The sequence below is a fragment of the Palaemon carinicauda genome, chromosome 30, assembly GCF_036898095.1.
Source record: "Palaemon carinicauda isolate YSFRI2023 chromosome 30, ASM3689809v2, whole genome shotgun sequence".
Classification (NCBI taxonomy): Eukaryota; Metazoa; Arthropoda; class Malacostraca; order Decapoda; family Palaemonidae; genus Palaemon; species Palaemon carinicauda.
Genome location: NC_090754.1, coordinates 54,367,460 through 54,390,917, shown reverse-complemented (window position 1 = coordinate 54,390,917; position 23,458 = coordinate 54,367,460). Strand labels below are relative to the sequence as shown.

Sequence of the window (23,458 nt, the reverse complement as noted above, 5' to 3'; positions counted from 1 at the left end):
TTTTGTATTTCAGCTATTATATACACAAATTATATACAACTTTCAGAGGAGACTGACGATAGATTTATGGTGCACAATTTAAGTTGGGGACTAATTTCGTCATAACCTATTAGTTACAACAATACTGATCTATTAATCAATGAAGCCTTTTGATATGGTTGTGTGGGCAACCAATTTTTCAATTTAAAGCATTGTTTTGCAAAGGTACTGATGCCCTACGTGTGTTAAACCTAAATATCTTTGTTTACAAGTGTGTACTCATATATGGGACCATGTACATTGCACAAATTGTTTTAGGCAAAAATTTTACACACAATTATAAATATACAACAGGAGTGAATTACAGTACTGAGGTCGATAAAAATATTTGATTCAGAGAATTATATAATACTGCAGTGCTTTGCAAATGTAATTTATCTATTAAATTACTGTAACATTCATTCACAATTTTGATCTCTTTGGATAATGATTTATCAAAGTACAATATATACAAATATAAACTATTCTTGTCTAGTTTAGTGACTGGTTTATGTACTTGAAAGTTTCCTGTATGAGATTAGTGGCCATCCCACTATATCAACATTGGATGAAATAATTATTTGGATGGTTTCAATGATCTTGATGGGTTCGAAGGTCTTCTCTCTTGCCTTGATGTGTCTCAAATTCACATACACTGATTGGAACTTGATATTTTTGTAATGCATACAGAATTATGTGTATTTATGTTAACAATATTTTATATTGTTGAAACTTTCCTTTCTAGTGAGAAAAAAATTTGAGCAAATAGTATCCGATATGGAATATCATATAAACATTTAACATTTTATAATTAGAATATTTACAAGAAAACTAGTATGAGAAAAATAATTTTCAAGGATAAAATTATTTAAAGAACACAGTTGAAGCTTAGTTCACTGAACACTTTATAATTGTTAATCAGCATTCACTCTCTTCTTTTATTGGTGTTACCAAGCTTGGCCTTGAAGTTTGTGGAGTACTGTTTGTGTGTGAGTTAGTCAGTGGTGCAGGCTCACTTATTTCAACTTCAGCCACTTCATGTTGCTGCTGACGTTGCTGCTGCCTTAAAAGCCGTTGTTGAAGTTGTAATTGCTGTAAAGGACGTTAAGTTATATATTAAGATTATATACGAAAACAAAAGAACATTTTAGGTTGTTTTGGTTCTGCGAGACTATCAAAGAACTATTCAGAGTTTAATAATAATAATTTTAGTAGAAAATAAAACTCAAAGGTCAAGTTTTTGTATGATAGTTGGAGCATGTAAGTGGATAGATAAATTTTATTTACTGGATTATTATATTGTGCATAAATACATACATATACCAAGGCACTTCCCCCAAATTAATGAAACAAAAAGGGGACCTCTACTCTCTACGTTCCTCCCAGCCTGACAAGGGACTCAAAAAATATGGAAACCATTGTTTTTGTACTTCATAGAGGATAGAAGATTTACTGATTTCATAATTAGCCAAGACTAACAAATAATTTATTAGGGTCTCATACCTTTGCATTTGCAAGAGCTTGGTGTCTGTAGTGTGAGGCAAGAAGTTCCAGGGAGGCTAGATATGCTGCAGTAGAAGACTCTGCCTCATGATCTGTCTGCTGACTGTACTCATCTTTTTGTGAAGTCTTCGTGTGTCTGGGTTGTGGAGTTGGAAAGACAGATGGTCTGGGTAGAGTAAGACTGTTTGTGCGGAGGGCTGGTTTGTTACGAGGGACGATGGTTGTGCGTCCATCCCAATTTCTTTCCTGTTGTTGATTTGTCAGTTTTCGTATAACGTCAACTACACGAGGGGCAGTTGACGGAATTCTGTCATTGCCACTGAGTTGACTGTGTCTGGTACTGTGCACTAATACGGGGTTAATTGCTTCTGTGAGGAGCATGACATTTTCAGTGAGGGCAGCCAGGCCAAAGACATCTTCATACATAGGCAGTTGTGAAGCTCGTCTGTGGACAGGAACCAAAAGCCCTCCCTGCCTCGCCATTAATGCTGCTGCATCAGACATATGTCGTAAACGTAAAGGCTTTGGAGGTCGCGGTGGGGGCTGAGGGTCCATTCCATGCCATGGAGGAAGTCGTGGTGGGCCTGCCTCACTTCTGTTAATTTCAATGACTGTTACGTTTGTGTCGCCTCGTTTCTCCTCTTCATCACTGGCTATAGCTGAAGAAGAAGCGGGAGATGGAGGGCCAGAATGAGCTGGCGATGGTTCTTTACTGCTGACCTCTGGAGAGGAGTATCCAGATGAAGATGATGATGATTCTGGCATCACTGATTCCTGAGTTTCTTCTCGCCTAACAGGTTTGGTTCGACGTTCTGTTTGAGTGGTACGAACATTAGGCTTTGTGTTCGTGCCAGTAGTTGCAGCGTCTCTGTAACGTGGAGCCACGCTGAGATTGGTTTGCGCACATGATGCTCGTCTCCTAACCGGACGATAAGCTTCTGTCTGGCAACCAGCTGTTCTAAACGAAGGGACTCTAAGCACAATCTTGTTTCTTTGAAGCTCACCATGGGGAAGTTGTTCTAGTAAAGCTTTAGAGTCTTCAATGGCTTCTCTGTGAGCAACCTCATATTTACTGGGCTTCACTGCACCCTTTTTTAAAATACTTTTTGGCACTTTTGCATCCAAAGCTTTTAGGCTCTCCATAATGTTTTCATCAGATTTTGTTGCTCTAAGTGGTGCAGGTGCTCCATGGTCAAGAATATTTGTAAGGACTTCTTCAAGTCGTCTTAAGTTAGCCTCATTGTGTCCTACAGCTTTCTTTCTTTCGGGCTTTTTCACTGGTGCAGGCCGTGTTATGGTCATATTTTTGTCTGCTAAACGAAGAGTCTTGTCAACAACTGATGTACGTGGAGGCTTCACAATTTCAGGTTTTGTGGATTTTACATTTTCAGGCTTTTTGGATTCAAGATTTTCCAAATCTTTAGTCATTGGTGAGTCTATAGAATCCTCCTCTGACTGTAATGGTACTATGGTGCGTGGTTGTGGTGCAGGTCGCTTTCGTGTATTCTTAATATTTTCTTCGATGACTGGGAGAGGTATTGGTTTGTCAACTGATGATATTCGCTTCACCATTCCAGGAAGTGGACGAGAATCTTTGGAATTCTCTTCCGTCGATTGAACTGTATCAAATCGTGTGGTCTTTTCACCGTTACATGTATCCGATTGATTTTGTGTTGCTTCAGTTCCTGTTACATCTGCTGGAGAGTTCTCGGTATCGTCGTCATTTTCTACTTTAACACTTTTATGTACAACTGGGGCTGGTATTGCCGAAGGTTTAGGCTTCGTAGGTGGTGGTGGAGCTGGAGCTTTTGGTTTGGTAATTCTAGTAACGGGACGGCTAAGTGGACCAAAAGACGTTAAAACTTTCTTGCCATCCAAAAATCTCTCCTGGAAGCTAGTTGATAGTTCATGTTGTGAAGATCCACTATCAGATGCCAGTGGCTCCTGGAAAGACGAAGACAGACTGTTTTCCGAGCGGCTCATCTCTCTCGGAAGCATCCCTACTTCAATAACTGGAGCAGCATCAAGGTCATCCAGCGAACAAGCATGAAACTTGCGACTGAGAGCTGCCCCTTCACTGGGTGTTTCGCTGAGCAAAATTCTTCCACTAACAGAGTTTGAACGATGTATGCGATGGGTATGTGGCCTTCCATACGGTGAAGAGAAATGGGAACTTGGCAACTCTACAGGAGGTGGTGGTCGTAAACGGACATCTGGAATACTAAGATCTCTGCGGACAACAAAACTCTGAGCACGCTGTGGACGCTGATGAACACGGGCATAGCGAGGTGTAACAAAAGATGCATGGCGTGCTGGCAGTCTTCGTGATCCATCTGGAAAGTCTGACAGTAAATCCAAGCCCATGGGATACAGAGCTGTTGGATTTTTATCTTCCTCTGGATGGTAAACCCAAGCAGAAGAACCAGCCGGGTCAGGAAGAGCCACAACATCCTCTAGCGAAGGAGTAGAATCTGGACCCTCCTGAAATAAAATTGATTGATTTTAGTAACTTAAAAATATATTCACCCGAGAGTAATAATAATAATGGATATTTAGTACTTATTAATATAAAAGTTAGAGTAAAATTCAAATTAAAAAATATGTATATTTCCCAACTATACAAACCAAAAGTCCTTTAATGGGATTATGACTTCAGCAAAGCTCAAACAGCCATTAAAATTTTGAAATGGTGGTAGTTATATTAACTGGAGGGCTGGCAGGAAACCATCACCCACCCGTCAGTCTCCTGACAATCACATTCGACCTTAGACTAGACTTAAGACTTCAGGGTTGGTTGAGGTAGGAAGTACAATTTAAAGAACAGGTTCGTATAGTTAAGAAAACTAAAAATTTGTTATTCGTTCCTACTTGAATACAAACTATCGTCCTTTAGTAGGAAACTCATCTGGAGGAGGGTCTTGTATGAACCCAAATCTGGCTGGTTAAACTTTCCCAGGTAATGTCAGAGCACCTGGTCCTATATAGACGGTGGTGGTGACTCCTGCCAACCTCCAGAGAATGGTGTTACTGGCATTAGGTTATTCCCACACTAAGTGGAATTGTTAAGTGGTTACATGAGAACCTATTGTATATTCTTGAATATATGTCTGAATATACTGTATACTGCTCATGAGTAATGAGTTTGCAAACAGCCATACATAGGGGAGGATGAGTAGACACTTCTTAGTAAATATTATCTGAAGAGAAATGTTGCTCCGTTAAAAAATTTACCTGCATCTAACATTCAGGCCAGCATGTAATGACCATGACTTCTGCACCCAAAGGGAAGAGAGAGGAGTAGAAGGTCATTCTATCTTTCAATCTAGGCTTATGTTGAAGCTGCTATCTTACATGAGATGCGTCTTGCCCCACGAGAGAGCTAGACTGGCTACACGTTTAGCAGCCATAACCAAATCAAGGGTAAAAGTATCGAAGGACTTGTGGGTAAGACTCTTGAAGGTAGTGGGAGGAGAAAGTTGTCTGATGTTCCCAGACTTCTGTCTTCAAAACCTGCGCCACTGATAGGTTCTTCCTGAAAGTGGAGTTCATACCCCTGTCTTCGTACTGTGAATGCCTTGGCACCAAGTCCTTTCAAGTTTGTGCTGTAGACCCCTCACATGAAAGAGAAGGAAGTCATCCTTATTTTTGCTGGCACCTCATAAGGAGAGGAGATGGAGGAGGGTTCTGGGTCTTGGTTGTAAACTTTGATATAAAAGTAAAGAAGACTTCCTTTCCATCCTTAAGAATGACTAGTGACATGCAAGATTGTCATGGAGCTCCCTAACTTGCAAGATTGTCATGGAGCTCCCTAACTTGCAAGATTGTCATGGAGCTCCCTAACTTGCAAGATTGTCATGGAGCTCCCTAACTTGCAAGATTGTCATGGAGCTCCCTAACTTGCAAGATTGTCATGGAGCTCCCTAACTTGCAAGATTGTCATGGAGCTCCCTAACTTGCAAGATTGTCATGGAGCTCCCTAACTTGCAAGATTGTCATGGAGCTCACTAACTTGCCTTCTAATGGAAAAGCAAGCAGAAAACAGTCTCGAGTGTCGGATTCTTGTCCGATGTCAGTCTCAAAGGCTTATATGGGGCATGCATAAGAGACTTGAGAACTCGGGTAACATCCCACTTCGGGGGCCTAAAATCAAATCCCAGTGTAGGCAAGACTGCTTGAAGCACCTCATGAACATAGACTATTCCCACAAGAAGGAAAGATCTAAGCCCTTGAATTTGAAGATCTCTCAAGGCTGAGCGAGTCTTTCACTGCAGAGACTGAGAGAAGCTTCTCTTGTCAAAGAAAGAAAATTGGCTATTAATTGCAGAGGCTCCGACCAGGGAAATACATTATCCCTTCTACGATCCCAATCGCAGATGATGACCCATTTTCTGTGGTAGACAGCTGCAGAGGAATTTCACAGGTATCCAGACATCTCCGTTGCAATGCCTTGCGAAAAGCCTTTTGCTCACATATGTGGGATAAGACGTCTCCACCTGTGAAGAGCAAGAAACTTCATGGAGTGATCGTACCTTTGCAGGTGGGGTTGACAAGCTAAACGTGGGCGAAAGGGTAATTCTCTTGGCACCTTGACAAGGAGCATGAGGGTGTTGGAAAGTTTTCTCAAACACTGCCCAAGGCTCTCGAACAGAGGAGCAGAACACAGGGAGTTTCGTGTTCATCTGCGTGGCAAACAAGTCTATTGCTGGTGATTTCAAGAGTACAAGAAGCCTTATCACCACACAAGGATGTAGGGATCACTCTGAACCTACAACCTACTCCTAGCAACTGTTATGTGTTTGCTAAAACATTCCTCTTGCCCAGAATAAACCTCTCAGGCAGGTCTAGAGCTTTGTCGTGTCCCAGATATTCACCTACTTCGTCAACTTGCAAAGGTTGAACGACACAGTTCCTCATTGCTTGTTGAGGTATGCTACAACTGTAGTGGTGTATATTAATACAACTAAGTGCCATTTCAAACTGTTGGAGAGCTAGGAATACTACTTGCAGTTCAAATATGTTGATAAGTAATTGCTTTTGTTTTGGGGACCGAAGACCTGAGGCAACTTGATCCCTCAGGTGTATGTGCTCAACCCTCCTTGGATGCATCTAAGAATAGATGCATTTCTGGAGGTGGGGAGTTGACTGGATCTCTCTTGATGAGGTTTTTGTCGTTCATCCACCAGGAAAGATTATCGTGCGCCTCTTTTTCTACTGGATGAAGATGGGACTGGAGATTGATGGCGGCTGACCAGTTATGCTTCAGACAACTGGAGCAATTGCTGGTGGAGATGTCTGTGTGGAATGAGTTCCTCCAATGAAAGATGTCCTATTAGATACTGCCACAGCCTAGCCGCAAGTTCTTGCTTGAACAGGGTGTGAGACCTGACTTTTCTCAATTAATCACAATCCCCAGATCATGATTTAAAGTTCAGCAGTCTGTCTCAGAGGAGACCAGGATTAGCCAATCATCGAGATGGCTCAAAATATGCAAGTATCCCATTTTAATGTGCTCAAGCAGAGACAAGTGTGAATACTTGATGAGTGGTGGACAGTCCAAGCACAAAGCTTTGAACTGGTGAACTACTCCTAAGAAGATGAAGCGGAGGTGCTTTCTGGAACAACTAGTGGATGGGTATCTGGAAATGAATGTTCTTCAGGATCAATGGAATCATGATGGTAAACTGCACTGAACTTGCCATCTCCATGCTGCTCGGAGTTTGATAAACAAACTTTTTCAGCAGTGACAGGTCGATGACTGGTCTCCAACCTCTCGTTGACTTTTCCATCTGGAAGAGTCAACTGTAGAAAACGAGAGAAATATCTCAACTTCTAGTGCATTCTTCTCCAATGCTTTTACCTTTACTCTACGGCCAGATGGTTCAGTTTGGTTACAATTTTCCAACCTTATGTGGGACACAGGCTCTTAAAACTTTTGGCAACTTTGGAGCGTAACTTTGAAATGCAAACAAGGGGAAGACTAAGATCTATGAAGGGAACACAGTATCCATCCCAAAGGACTCCTACCACTGACTGTTTTGCTCCTTGTTGATGTCGACTTCAGCATCGGCTTCTCTTCTTACCTCTTCCGCCTTTAAAACTGGCCAGGCTGGTCATGAAAGGGTGGAGCATTATCCAACCCTTTCTTACAAAAAGAAGCAGATGGAGGTCCCAATTTGGCTTTGAAGGGCAGGGAAGCTGCTTTCGAAGGGCCCCGATCCTGGAAAATAACTGCACGGTTGATAAGGGAGTAATGGCCAGCTTCCCTCCACTTTTCAACGGTCACTTCTACATCCCTCTGAGGAACCTTGACAGGGACATTTCTGAAATCTGACATTGCCTCTGGTCCAACTTAAATTGCTTAAAGAATCAAGAAATGGCAGCAGCCCTCCTCTTCAGGACCCAGTTGGCTCATTGATTCCACGGTCGCAAACTTACGGGATGAAAAGACTGTGCTCTCAGTTTCGAGTCTCACAGGTACGTCCAACCCCAAAGTAGATACTGTAAGGTTGATGAGAGAAGCTGGGCTCGTACCCTTTGGCACATAGAATGTTCTCTGTGAAGAGAGTGCTTGAGGCAGGATCTTACTTCACTGGCTAGACTAAAGTGAATTCTCAGGTCCAGAGATCTAAGAATTCACTATGTCCAGGGTACTGCAAGAACTATATGACCATGGCTACTTGAGGAAAGTCTTCAATCTTGGAGGGGCACCAAAAAGGCTGATGAATGACTGTCAAACCCACTTTCCCAGGAGCTATGATAGCACCTCCAAGTTCACTGCATTCACAGATGAGTGCAAGAACATCAATGAACAATCCCTCAGTCTCTGGGTGCTTCTGTACGGCTTGTGGCCGAAGTCAAAAGTAAGTATGTAGCTGACTCAGGTGGGCAGTGCTTGCCCGCCAGCCTACCAGTAGCTATTATTACCCCTTCAAACGTTTAACGGCCATTCCAGCTTTGCTGGAGTTGTATACCTTTACAGGACGATGGTTTGTAATTGTGTAGGAACAATGGGCATTTTGCATAAAAAAGGAAATCTCTTAGATATGTATGCAGAGGAGAATCAATGAGAGGAAATCAGATACTCAAAAAGCTAAAGAATAATTGGAAGGACAAAAGTTAATTCATACATGTAGTTACATGGATTTGTTTAGCCAATTTAAATGCATAACGGAGAAGCCAGAAGAAGGCATCCCCTTGAACTGAATAAATAACAAACAGGTTCTAAACAACAAAACCTTAATCTTGAGCTTAGGTACTGTGTGCTAAGGCACCTAGAGTGAAGAAAGAACTTAAAACCAAAGGGATATGATCTACCTATGCAGTAGTGATACCATATTCTGCAATATGATCCCTATACAGTATTATACTAGAGGTAGGGCAATTACAAAAAACAAGTTAATTTGTAATAAAACTAGGGTAAGAAAAATTTAAGTATTACTTTTGAGAAGATACAGTTTTGTTTTGACAATAGCAGTTTACACAAAGGAATTAAGTTGAGGGCCATTGGTGGTGTCCTCTGACAAAAATTTATTTTTCAGCTCAATTTCAGATGAGGGAAACATTTTTTCCAAAGGGACGTAAGGACAAAGCAAATATTCTATGGTTATGCTTACTGTGTGCAGCATACACATTGCCTGATAACTCTCTCCAGAACAAGACAGGACACTGTTAAGTATTTGCAAGATGTCTTGATGCTTAATGAAAATCCTCAGAAAAAGTATTGGTTACTATATAGCTTAATTTTTCCACTACTGACATGCTTATTGTAATATAGATGGTTACTTTGATAAAGGTTTATTTATGTGGGCTTCAGCCATTTCTGTAAGTCACAGTCAACTTCAGTATAACAAGTAGAGTATAGCAGTCAGATTTAAAATAAGAGATCTGAATAAGTATACATGACACACAGTATATTTATATAAAAGAAATTGTTTTGCCACAATACTGTATATGCCCAAAATCAGTCCAGTGATCCTCACAATTTCACCAGTCGTCTCTCTGACATACATGCTGACTGGAAACGCAGTCATGTCTTGACTAACCAAATTACTTTATTTGGACCTGCTCTGTGCTCATTCCTTTAGTGTTTTAGTTAATGTTTAGGTTTGATATCCCTGTGTGGAGTAGTTTGATTGTATTTTTTACTAATTTTTTTTTTTTTTTGTGTATCGGTGGCTCTGCTCTTTATCACAGTTTGAGATTGTTCCTGTTTGTCAGCTGCGGAGGACAGAGGAACCAAAGACTGCAACGGCACGCGACAAGAAACCTGCGCCTGCTTCACGCCTGTCTCATGTCAGGCTCTGTTCCTTTAGTCATCTTTCCCCCTTGGTTGCGGCATCTTGACGTATCTTTTGTTTTATCAATCTCATGCTTACTTGCTAATGCCTTTCAGGTATGGCTATCAAGCATTTACAGTACATCATCCCTTAATAGGGACCCTTACTTCCTCTGCAGCAGCTGTCATGACCAGGTGTGATCTTATTAAACTGTAAGATGTGAGGGGTCAGCCAACAAGTGGTTTCTGATGACCTAAGGGCACTGATGTGTTTTGGATACTTTAGAGTAGTTATGTAGTTCTCAGGAGTGAAAGTCATTTGATGGTGAGTTGGCCAAGTCTTTGCACTCTGCTCACTCCATTACTGTACCTGCCCAAATTCAGTCTTGCATGCATATCGTCTTGCTTCACTGGCTGCTCTTACATTGGTCAATTCAGCGGTTGTGCTGGAGACCAGTGATTGCGTTTACACTGCAATACTAATGCAATGTTTGTAGCCTTTGTGGTTGGTTTGGGAGAGACCTGGTGTAAAATTTCCAGAGTTATGACTAAAAAATCATTTTTTAAAAAGGAAACAAACAGAATACCACCTAATCTAACCTAAGAGGCATATCCTTACCTACTTACCTACCACAGGGGAGGGGGCGTACCCATAGACTGCCGTATCATTAGCCTACAATCCCTACATCACGTTTGTTTCCCAATTGGCTTTACTCCTGGGAAGGTAACTAAATCACATTCCATAAATCGTAAAACTAACCTCATATTATCGTGTTTCAGACCAAGACAATCATTTTTCCCATAAATAAAATAGATTTAATAAGCAAAAAGAAAATTTATGTCTGTCCCAACAAACTACATTTACCCCAACGTTTATATCCATCCAAACACAAAGGAGGAAGATGATAGAGTTTCTACTCTTGTTCCTGCGACTTCTATTCCTGCTGTTCCTGCCACACTAATTCTTAATGATCCACAGTCAGTTACTGGTTCTCAAGACTAGTGTGTGCATTAATGTCTGTTCCAGCATCACAGCTGTGCTTTAATTATATTCCTTTATCAGGCCCAAGTTAACATCGAGTGCCTTTCAACTCCGTTCACCATGCAAGCTAAAGCTCTTCATCAGACTGGTCATGGAATTCTAAAGGTAGTATGTATTTCTCCTGGCTGTTCTTTACTGGAGGTTCCTTCCTTAAAGATAAGAAGATTAGGGCATATTTTCTCTAGACATCATAACAATGGAAATGGCTTTCAAAGTAACTTTACTGTACTTCAGTTCATAAGACAAACATTGCTCTAAAGAACATACTTTTCATTTTGATTCTTCCTCTTCCCAAGCTAGTGACATTGACATGGATCCATTACCTTCTGTGTCTCGCAAAAGTTGACTCTGGGACACCACGAGGGTGAATAACTGTTAAAACTTCACCATAGGTCTTCCATCAAGGGCAAACCATTGGCTAGTTCACTGCAGTAGGATGGTGTTGTGAGTTCTTCGTTTGATAAGATTCCTGCTTATTCGTTTTACTTTTATTTTCTTCCAGTCATGTTTCATTTTGAGCTGTTAATTCCTTTTTGTGTAAAAATGAGATAATACTCAATATTCTAGAATAGGTTGCTTCCTCCAACCCTTAATAGGAAGCTAACTAATATATGGACTTTTACTACATTGATTCAAGTACTGTAATTTCCAAGGGGCTGACCACACTGACATGCCATACTTTCAATACAAGGGCAAGGTTTGATTCCTCAAAGAATTGTCATAATCAGCAAGGAGATATTGGAAATCTGTCTCAATAATCCAAGAAGCCTTGGGGGGCAGAACTCAGAAGCTACTGTTCCTGTATGACCCTGTCAGTTGTGGCTTTGACCTGCACTACTCTTCCAGATAGGTCAAAGATGAAGGGACGTGGAAGCAGTAAGATAGATCACTTGCTCATGGCTACAGCACTGTTAAACATACCATAGCTCATTTGTTTTACTCTATCTCTGGCCAAACTCTCTACATCAAATTAGATACAAATTAGCCATTTCACCAGATCCTTGACCATTTTTCATTCAGCTGCCCATCTCGCCAGTTAATTTGAGTTGCTGTATCTTCTTGTGAATGTTCACAGGTGAAAGCCAACCTCAGCCGGACCATATAATCTGTTTACTAGGGAGGTTACTGCTGTGGTTGTATAATGGTATATTAACATAATTTACTTTATGTACAGCTTTCCTTTTATTTCACATTTGTGTTCAATTTATGTTGTGGTGTGGGGACAGAAGGAATTTTCAATATTTCAATTTGTGTAACTAGTCTGATATATTATACATAGGCCTATATAGGGTTTGTTATAGTATCTGCCCATTAGCCTTATGAATAAACAGCTAAATATTTGAACTTAGACAGTAATTCATGCTCTCTTTTCTTGTCTCAAATCAAGAATCCACTGCAGGGGGATTTTCCTGGAGCATATTTCAACTTGTAAAAGCTGCATCCAATTAATTCTTCTAAATTGACTTGTAGGATTTTTTACCCAAGCTAAGCAATGTCAGATAGATTACCATGCTGCCAAACATTACTCCTTGTGATTTTCAGTAAACCACGATGAATGTTTTCAATTTTGTGAGATATGACGAAAGAGACTGTCTTGTGACCTTTGTGAGATAGCAAAGAAAAGTATGAAACTTTTTTTTTGGCATGCAAAAACATTGGAACACATTTCGACAAAGCCAGGAATGAAATTTTGAGGGGATTTAATGTCCAACTCAATAAAATTTCATTAAACTCCTTAACACTTTAAGGTCTGAAACTTTCTAAAAAGAATTTGTTGCATGAATTTGACAATGATAGATGCTTTTATGGGTTAATGAAATAGAAACATAACTCTTGACTGCTTTACCTACATTTTCATTTCTTTTCTTGCCTTGAAAGCATTAACCCAACAAAATTCAATGTCTATACCAGCTTCATACAACTTATGAGTAATGTGTTTAATCTGAGATGCTCATTAATGTTTAGAGCAGTAATCTCAAATTGATTCTGTGAAACTACCGGTAATTTTAAAAACAAGCTTAAGTGCATGACTTGGATTTTCTGTATTTTATTACAATATTCATAGTTTTTTAACAATGTTATTTTTATGGCCACATCACAACTACCTTTCTTGCAGGCATTGTCTTTTTATTTGGTAATTTCTCAGGACTTGAATGAATCTTTTTAAACAATAAGATCTACTTAGGGGGACATTTCGATCATGAGCTGAAAGTTCTGAATTTTTTTCTCCCACAAAAAAGTATGGAAAGGAAATGAGGATATTGTAACTCCCAAATAAACTTATTGAGCTGGAATCAGAAGAGACTGCTTGAAATTACCAACAACACAGTGTCGATAAGTTCAAAATAACAAACTGGCTAAAAAAGGCTCTGTTAACTGTATCTAAAATATGTAAACATGAGTTCATCCTCTTCTTGAAATTCCTCTTTCTGTTGATAGTTCAGCAAACTAGTTTCAAACAAGCCATAATTTTAGTTTGTGTCCTTAATATTCTGAATCCTGGCTTCTGGATGTGAATTAATTCCTAGATGATTCTATATGTAAAAAGGCCAACTTTTCTTTCCTTTCCAGGTCTTGTTTAATAATTTATCAACCCAGAGTATTCATTTAAAACTTTTTCCAGGTCCTGCTAATCTGAGGTAATCATTTAGAAGTCTTATCTGACTGCTTCCCTTTGTTCATTATTTACTGGTTAAGGAGATAAATTATCCTCATTTTATCATGACTTTTTATATACTAAAACAATATTTTCTGAAAGTACTTCATGAATTACGTTATTCAATCTCATTTCCTTCAGTTCCATATGTAAAAAAAAATAAGCTGTTATAAAACAGCAGGAAGTTTTAGGGATGCGTGTGGAATTTAAGTCTCATAAAAAAAAGTTTCTCCTATTATACTTTGGTCACACTCATCACTTGGTCTGCTAGTTAATCATTACTTTGAGACTACCTCTCTGTTATACACACCCTGGGTAGGTAAGAGTTTCTTTCATTCCACTTGTCACTTCAAGTAACTTTTGTTGTGTCAACATGTCTCCTATAGTACAGAACTTGTGTTTTTTGGTTTTTAAAGACTGCTAAATTAAATGAAGAAGTAAATACAGTGACCTTAGTCATTCTTTCATTTAGTTTGGGCATTGTGGTAGTCTATTTGAAATGTTCCTACCGCACTGAGGTTTGAGCCCTGCTCAAGCTTGATAGTTTCTTGAAGTGTCTGCAACCTTACCATCCTTGGCCCTAGGTGGATTTAGGGGAGCCTCTAGGTCTAACTGCCAAGTTATCAGTATCCATTATCTGGCCCTCCCTGGTCCTAGCTTGGGTGGAAAGTGGGCTTGGGTACCAATCATATGTACATATGGTCAGTCTCTATGACATTGCTTATGCCATTCATGAGCGACCTTTAAAGTGCTGTATTCTGGAGTTTCTCATCTCTAAGACCCCTGATATTTCGTGGTATATGAAATGAGGTGGTCGGTTTTAAATGAGTCGCCCTTATTACTGAAAAATGTTTTCCTTTTCCTGGGTTGGACATAAAATGAAGTATCTCACTATATTCTGTCTAGTCTTTTTCTTCCCACCGTTATCCCCACATTAAGGGGTCGGTTGCCTGATGCCTCCTCTCCAATGTCTTCTAGTCCTTTCTGCATGAACTACTATCTGACCTAAGATGTCCCATATTTTACTACTGTACAGTACTACTATATTCCATATCGATTACTTTTCTGACCATAAGCCTCTCTTCACTGCTCAAACAATCTCGGTCTTCGTTCCTTGTAGAACAACTTGCAATGAAGGTTAAAAGCACTGGCTCTTGTGCTAAGGCAGCCTGTGAGTGGGATAAATCCTCAGTCTTCAAGATTTTACTCTATTTATCTGGCTCTAGTCACTACATTATAACTTTATTTGTAATCCGAAGTTTGCAAAGAACTCTATGGTCTTTAATCTTTGTATTCTGTATTCTTACCTGCTCAAAATTTCCTCCACTCTATCAGTAAAAGTTAAATGTTTTGTATTTGTAGCACAGCACAGGTCTTAGACACAATCTCAAGTTATTGTTACTGATTCATATTCACTAAGCAGTAAGTAGTTTACCAATATTTTCCCCTACATCCAAGGTGTTACTATATATTTTTTTTTCGTAAATGCCCTTTCTGTATGTGCTTTACATAAACAAGGAATAGTGGAAAATTGAAGAAAGCCAGATATTAAATGTATGAAGATGTATAGAGTGCAAGCGAGAGAAATTATAAAGCGAGTCATCGTTGGCTTTTTTCATGCAATTAAAAAACTTTTGTTTCCAAGAAATCATATCTTAAAATTAATTCAGTATACCAAAATTTTTTATTAAAATTTCCAATTATATTACCTAAAGAGTAATCATTCAACTTCATGCAATATTTGCAACAAATACACCAAATCTACAATGCTAAACAATCTACAAATCTAAAAGTGCAAAAATGAGAGAGGACAAGTAAGCTTGATTTTAGTGAGTATTTACTTAGTAACTTTAGTTCCAATTTTGCTAGTTTTAATACAGGATTTACAGCATTATGATGATATGTTGATATGGATCTAAATTTTCAAATACAGTGCATTACATTAAATTCTTTTCAACACACTTTAAATTTCTTGCTTTTATCTACACTTTACTAATACTGTATTTAGTGAAATGCTTAAAATGCTTTGCAGTTGTAGGCACTGTTAAACCTGCATCTTTAAAAATGCTTAAATTCCTGCAAAGTTAAAAAAAATTGCAATTCTCAGACTGATAGGTTCATGTTTGTGTAGAAAACAGGTGAGAAATGGTGCCAAAATACATCCAAGAAGTTTTAAAGACTAATGCCTATGGTGGAACCTACAGAGCAAGCAGGAAATAGAGAAAGATGTATGATGCAGTTCAGATGAAACTAGAAATCTTAGGTCACTGATACTGAAGGCATTTCACGCAACATGTGAAAAGCCTACCATATTATATGAAAATTAATCGATATGGGAAAGTGTATCCTCTAGCACACTAAAAATCCATAGGAAAAAATGCCAGGGTGCAATAGTTTAAAGGTCGCTCATGAATGGCAGAGGCAAGGGACAGTGACATTGCCCTAGCAATCAGGACAATGCCCTAGAGACTGGCCATATATTATATGATCAGCGCCCAAGCCTCCTCTCCACCCAAGCTAGGACCAGGGAGGGCCAAGCAGTGGCTGCTGATGACTCGGCAGATAGACCTATAGGCGACCCCAAACCCCCCAAGCTTAGCTCACAAGGATGGTAAGGTTGCAGACACTAATGGCACTAACGATTCTGAGCGGGACTCGAACCCCCGACTGGGAAACACCAGGCAGAGATGTTACCGATCAGGCCATAAGCTCATCATTTTATGGCTTTTTATTATGGTCACCTAAGAGGGTTGACCTACCAAGCTTAGTGGCATACTGTACATTTATTAAGCATGAGTCCATGGTTGAAAAATCATGTTGAGCACTCATGAGACACCAATAGCCTTACCATGTCCCCTTCTAGTTTCTTTGTGCATTTCCATTACCTCTGTCATGATTAGCGCCCATGCCCCTCTTCACCTAAGCTAGGACCAGGGAAGGCTAGGTAATGGCTGCTGACGACTCAGCAGATAGACCTATAGGGTCCCCCAAACCCCACACCCTTAGCTCACAAGGATGGTGAGGTTGCAGCGACCATAGGAACTAACAAGTTTAAGCGGGACTCGAACCCCAGTTTGTCGATAACCAGTCAAGGACGTTACCAATTAAGCCACACCAAGTACAGTTAGACATGAATTCCTGTGTCCGACTGTACGTATCAAGAGTTTATCTTCCGGGTTATTGTTATTATCTTGACACTGGTATATTCTACAATTTCACTTTTAAGTGAAATTTCTATTGCCAATATGGAGTTATAAGTCTGTTTCTTTGAAGATATCACAGAAGGCCACTTTCCTCTTGGTAATGGTAGAAGAGACTCTTCAGCTATGGTAAGCAGCTCTTCTAGGAGAAGGACACTCCAATATCAAACCATTGTTCTCTAGTATTGGGTAGTGCCATAACCTCTGTACCATGGTCTTCCACTGTCTTGGGTTATAGTTCTCTTGCTTGAGGGTACACTTGGGTACACTATTCTATCTTATTTCTCTTCCTCTTGTTTTCTTAATTTTTAAAGTCTATATAGGAAATATTTATTCTAATGTCACTGTTCTTAAAATATTTTATTTTTTCCTTGTTTCCTTTCCTCACTGGGCTATTTTCCCTGTTGGGGCCCTGGGCTTATGGCATTCTGCCTGTCCAACTAGGGTTGTAGTTTAGCAAGTAATAATAATAATAATAATAATAATAATAATAATAATAATAATAATAATAATAATAATTCCAATTTTGTCATTACTGAAAAGTGTAGGTCTCGTGAACAAACCCTATTCTATCAAAAAGATAGGACTAAAGATTTTCAAGAACGTCCATCAAGAACACACTTCACTCCAGGCCAGTTTGTAGAAAAAGAGAGAACACTTCGAAAAATGAGAAATCATTTTGTGATCAATCTTTTGATTCTTAAGTACAGCCATTCATGAGAGAAAATTCTTTAAATACTTCACCAAGAGAAACTGGTTGATCATAAAAAAATTACTATTACTGACAATGTAAAAGTGATGGACAAATGTCCAACTATAATGTAGGATGTAGTTTTACAAAAGATTTATGTTTTTTTTTTTTTAAATTTGTCAGTTACACACTTAAAACCCGTAATTTTAATCTTAAATTCTCCGTCAAAATTTACTGTTCTCATCCGTATTTCAGTAAAATATAGGCGACCGTAATTTTACCTTACTTTGTTATTATCTTTTACGGGTTGGTGACCGTAATATATCAATAATTTACGTCCATACATCCGTTTTTAAAACGGTCAAAATCCTGGAATAGATGTTGCCGGATATTTACCGTATTTTAAATAAAATTTTGAACAGTGCAGGAAACTATTTAAAGGCTTAAAGGCCTCTTATGAATGGCAGAGGCAAGGGGCAGTGACATAACCCTATCAAGCAAGACAATGCCCTAGAGACACCATATATACATATGATCAGCACCCAAGCTAGGACCAAGGAGGGCCTGGTAATGGCTGCTGATGACTCAGCACATAGACCTATAAGCTCACCTAACCCACCCCATCCTTAGCTCACAAGGATGGTGAGGTTGCAGTGACCAAAAGAACTAAGGAGTTTGAGTGGGACTCAAACCCCAGTCTGGCGATCACCGTTCAGGGACGTTACCAATTAGGCCACACCAAGTACAGTTGGATACATGAATTCCTGGCACACCTCATTCTCTCCCCACAATTATCTGTTCGGATACTTGCCCTGCAGTAAGGGTGTGACAGGGTGCACGTCTTCAGAGCGAGGCTTGCCAAGAATTCCTGTGTCTGACTGTTTTTCTTGTAATCTAAAGCAGATTTTAATACTTTTCAAACTCGTCTTCCAGGGAAGCTAAACTCTATTTTTTTAATGAGGAGCATTTGCACTGACTCGCAGGAGTGCCCTTTTAGCTCGGAAATGTTTCCTGTTCGCTGATTGGTTGGACAAGATAATTTTAACCAATCAGACAGCAGGAAACTTTTCCGAGCTAAAAAAGGCACTGCTGGGAGTCAGTGCTAATGCGCCTCATTAAAAAAATAGAGTATAGCTTCCCTGGAGGACGAGTTTGAAAAGTATTAAAATCTGCTTTAGATTACAAGAAAAACAAGGCCTGAAGAGAAGTAATAACAGGAGAAAGATGGTGACTTGTGTCTTCAATTTCTTACGTATTCCAAACACGATAAAATATATGGAATTTAATGTTAATATTGTTACCTCCGCCAACAAAGTTGGAAGGAGTTTATGTTTTACCCTTTGTTTGTGTTTGTTTGTGAACAGCTTCTTGGCCACAATTTTCATCGTAGAGTAATGAAACGTGAAGGGATGAACTTTTAAAAATGTTGGAAACTTAAATTTTGGAAGGTCAAGGTCAAAGGTCAAGCAAAAATGTTCAATTCAGGTAATCAGCCATAAGTTTGAGCATCGTTGTCACAGAGACTTCAAACTTGGTTCATAGTGGAGTATATGAAAATCCACGCCAATTAATACATGTTAAGGTCAAGGTTAAGGTCGAGAAATAAGCGGCCGGGACGGAGGTCTGCACTACTCAGTGCCCATCTACAGTCAATTTTTTTTAGCGATGTAGATTTGCACCGGCTCGCAGCGGTGCCCTTTTAGCTCGGAAAAGTTTCCTGATCGCTGATTGGTTGGACAAGATAATTCTAACCAATCAGCGACCAGGAAACTTTTCCGAGCTAAAAGGGCACCGCTGCGAGTCGGTGCAAATCAGCCTAGATAAAAGAAATGGACTATAGTTTAAAGTTAGTTGGGAATTTTTAATTCCAACGAATACTGTTTCATCTGAAGGTAATTATCAGGTTCAACTGTTAACCCAAAGCGAATCTCACCTGAAATTATCATAGATAATAAATTACCAATACGTAAATTGGAAATATATCTATCGTGTATTTATCCAATTACAACTTCAAGAGAAAGGCATTTACGTTACTTTCTATTGCCACAGCTTTTCGAAATTCCCCGAACAATTATTTTGAAACGACTCACAATAGAAAACGAGCACTCGTGTACTGGCGCGTAAACAACAAAACATGTCTCATTCATCATCGCGAAAAAAAATGACCAATATTAATTATTATATGAACCGACCACCAATCACAATAGAGTGATGGTTTTTGCTAATTATCTCGTGAAAACAGAAAGTTTAAGTATTGGTGATTATCATCGTTGGAGAGAGATTACACACATTACATAGATTACATAGATTATAGCAATTTATTGATATAGAAATTTTGCGGATTCAAGAGAATTTTCAAAGGATGATAAGTTTCGATTTCTAAAAGATTTCTCAAATTATTTACTTGAAAATTTTCTTTAAATTGGCAGAATTTCATGTAGTTAATGCATGTGGTGGTTCAATTATAGAATTATTATGAATTTAATAATTGATGCAAGAGAGAATTGTTATGACTAAACCCAAGAGTACACATAAATGAATTCATTTATTCTAAAAATTTATTTACAATAGCACAAAAAATCGTAAACTAGAAAAGCATTCCGAGAGTGCAGACCTCCACCACGGCAGCTTACTTCTCAACCTTTTGTTTGACTTTGACCTTTGACCTAGGACTTTCAAAATTGAATCACTTCCATGTCTTAACGTAATTAATCCCTGAAAGTTTAACTATGAGTAAAATTGTGACCTCCGCCACGGCAGTTTATTTCGGTCGACCTTTAGCTCGATCTTGACCTTGACCTTTGACCTAGGAGTTCCAAAACTAAATCCCTTCTACGTCCTGACATAACAATTAATCCCCAAAAGTTTCACTACTCTATGAGAAAAATTGTGGCCAGAAAGTTATTCACAAACTAACAGATAAATAGACAAGTACACACACACAAATATATATATATATATATATATATATATATATATATATATATATATATATATATATATATATATATATATATATATATATATATATATATATATATATATATATATATACACACACACACACATATATATATATATATATATATATATATATATATATATATATATATATATATATATATATATAATACTAATTTTACGAGTAAATCCAAAAAACATTTGATCAAAAGTTTTGTTAAAAATTTATTGGTCATTGATATTAAATATTACAAAATATACATATACATTTTTTTATTATAAATGACAAAGAGCGAACACTCGATTTCTTCGTAGCTTATGTCATAATTCACTCTACTAAAGTAAGTCTCCCCATTGGTGATCGACTGTGACGTCATTAGTGACGTCAAGTCTCCCCATTGGTGATTGATTGTGACGTCATCAGTGACGTCATTAAACTAAGAAACCTAGAGAGCTAAGAGGTATCACCCTGTAATCTATGGTGTAAGTCACTCATCGTACATCGGGCAGCCTCGACACTTAGCGCAACTTCCGTTGATAAAACTGACAATCGGAATTCCCGCTCGAGGCTCTTTATATGTTTCTAGTCCTTTCGACATTTAAAACTAACGTATACTGTTATAGGTAAATTTGGTATGGGATATACTTTATATTTCTTCACACTTGGTTCTTGTAAATAGAAATGTACAGTTGGATACAGGAATCCCTAGTACACCTTGTTTTGAAGAGGGGTACCCAGCCACACCCTTACTGCACGACAAGTTTCTATGTTAAGCCGCTCACCATCTCTCCCTACACTATCTATTTGGTTACCAGCCGCGAGTAAGGGTGTGATAAGGTGCAATTCTTCGAAACATGGTGTGCCAGGGACTCCGTGTCCAATTGCACTTAAGTAATGAGGGCTGGGAGAAAATATGACGTAAAATGCTGAGTCAGTATCGTGAAATCCCTGAAATTTGCATATCAAAAAACCATTTAAATATGCAAGAGGTATACTTTTGTAAACATATATATGCAAGACTGATGCTTTTAAAAGAGTTGAAGATATGCAAGAATGATTGTAATAAACCGTGTAAAATAGAACGATAAATAAACTATGGAAGATATGTAAGAAAAAGGTTTCTATGTCACAAATGAAACAAAAAAAAAAAATGCAAAAAGTCAAACGACAAACAACATGATGTATTTACTAAGTACTAATATTTACATGTGGTGAAAGAAGTAAAGAAATCACAACCATTATCAATTACGTATAAACTTGCTGAGGTTAAAACTTACATCTCATAATACTAGACGCTCTCCGTTGTTTAGGCTGGTAAATAAATTATCAGAGCTACTGGCCTCTATCTTAACTAACATTCCATTTGATGTGATAATCTTATTTTGTGCTTAAACAACAGAGAGCATCAAATCTACATACAGATCAGGAAAAGAAATGTGCAATATATATCTAAAATACAAATGAAATGTGCCGTAAAAATCTAAGATATAAAATGCCCTCATCCATACGTAAGAAAGTGCGCCCAGAATTCCACAAGGTCAGTCCAAATCTACAACAAACCCACCGACACCTTGAGTAGGATACTGAAGGACAGCGCAGGATTTCCACCCTCCTGCAGAGGAGGCTCTGAGAGCTGCTGAGTTTTTGGCTGGAGGAGGGGCAGGCGGAGGGACACTAGGTCTGACAATCCTATGCCCCGAGGGGGACTTGGATTCAGACCTCCCAGCACAGCTTCCTGGAATCGAGTACACCGACGTGTTACAGCTCGAAGGGGTCCTTCCTCTACGGGACATCTCGTACTCCTGGAAGGGCGAATGCTGAGGTCGATTGATGTCAATCACATCTGGTCTGTGATCTTGTCCAAAGGGATTCGGTCTGTGTGGATGGAAGGAGGACTTGGAAGCTTTGGATAAGGTCGAGGTGCGAGAGTGGACGTCGTTGAACGAATCGGTAATTGAAAACCTAGGATTCAATCTCATTTCCTCCACTACTTCTGGAATGATAAATTGCCAGGTCGCCTTGTGGTTCCTGAGGAAATATGGCACGCTATCCTCCGGGGTCCTTGGCGCCTGGTCGTTTGAGGACCCCGATGCTTCTCCTCGACTCGAAGCTCCTGCTCCTTTTGTTCTTGCACCTCCGTTGCTGGAAACAGGCTTGGGTACCTCCAGGGCACTGCCCCTTCGATCACTGTCACCCTCGGTGTTTATCACAACGCGTAGGTTCTTCTGATTACTACTACTACTACTGGACCCAACACCAACATCCCTTGGAAGGTCATGCACATTCCCAGAATCATTACCCAGACTACTAACTCCCACTGCTAAAGTACTATCATCTATTCCAGCACCAGGGGATAAACTCGGAGGCTGGAATCTCGTGACATATACCTGTCGATGATGCAGGTCCTCTTCGGATAAAGATCTAGTGACTGGCATACGTCCCTTGACCCGCGGACCTCTTACCACGACACAGAATAGGTATTGGGCACCAAAAAAGCTGACGACGATACCCAAGGCAGTCACTAGAGTTGTCAGCCAAAATGCTGTAAAGACATAAAATCATGTTTTTCTTAAAAAATATACTGACTGAGCAAATAAAGATACAGTTGGATACACTTACTCCTGGCACACCTGGCTCTGAGAAGTACACCCTGTCACATCCTTACTGCGCGGAGAGTTCCTGTGTGTAGCCCCGCCCACCACCTCTGCTATCTTTCCCGACACTAAAAGGCTGGTTTACACGGGGATAGTTTACTGGAGTCAGCAAACTATCCCTGTGCAAATGCAAAGTGTCCGCGTGCAAACGCTTACTATCCTGGAAAGTTTACTTGCCGCTAGGCTAGTTACTGGCGCAAGTGAAATATCCCCCCGTAACCCGGCTTTAACTGTTTGGTTACTTGTCGCACAGTAAGGGCGTGATAGTGTGCACTTCTTTGGAGCGAGGTGTGCAGAGGATTCCTGTATCCAACTGTACATAAGGGTTACTTTATCCATCACTAAATGGTAATCATTAAATATATGAATAAATAAGAGTTTCTTGAAGTATGAAGCACCATGTCTATGTTCTAGAAGTTGAAACACCTTCAACTCACCTATTTGCATGGTAAGATCC

General features: G+C 39.3%; 1 protein-coding gene across 1 annotated transcript in view; it reads right to left on the bottom strand.

The window, feature by feature from the left end:
• Positions 1–275: 275 nt before the first annotated feature.
• The window catches only part of LOC137623120 (uncharacterized), a 27,083-nt gene continuing 3,900 nt past the window's right edge, over positions 276–23,458 (bottom strand). The window contains exons 3-6 of the mRNA XM_068353790.1: positions 23,439–23,458; positions 22,735–22,889; positions 1,522–4,002; positions 276–1,110 (exon numbers count right to left, since the gene is read on the bottom strand). The exon at positions 23,439–23,458 is cut by the window's right edge and continues 62 nt beyond it. Of these exons, the coding sequence (XP_068209891.1) occupies positions 937–1,110; positions 1,522–4,002; positions 22,735–22,889; positions 23,439–23,458 (2,830 nt within the window). The 3' untranslated portion in view covers positions 276–936. The remainder of the gene's footprint in view (positions 1,111–1,521; positions 4,003–22,734; positions 22,890–23,438) is intronic.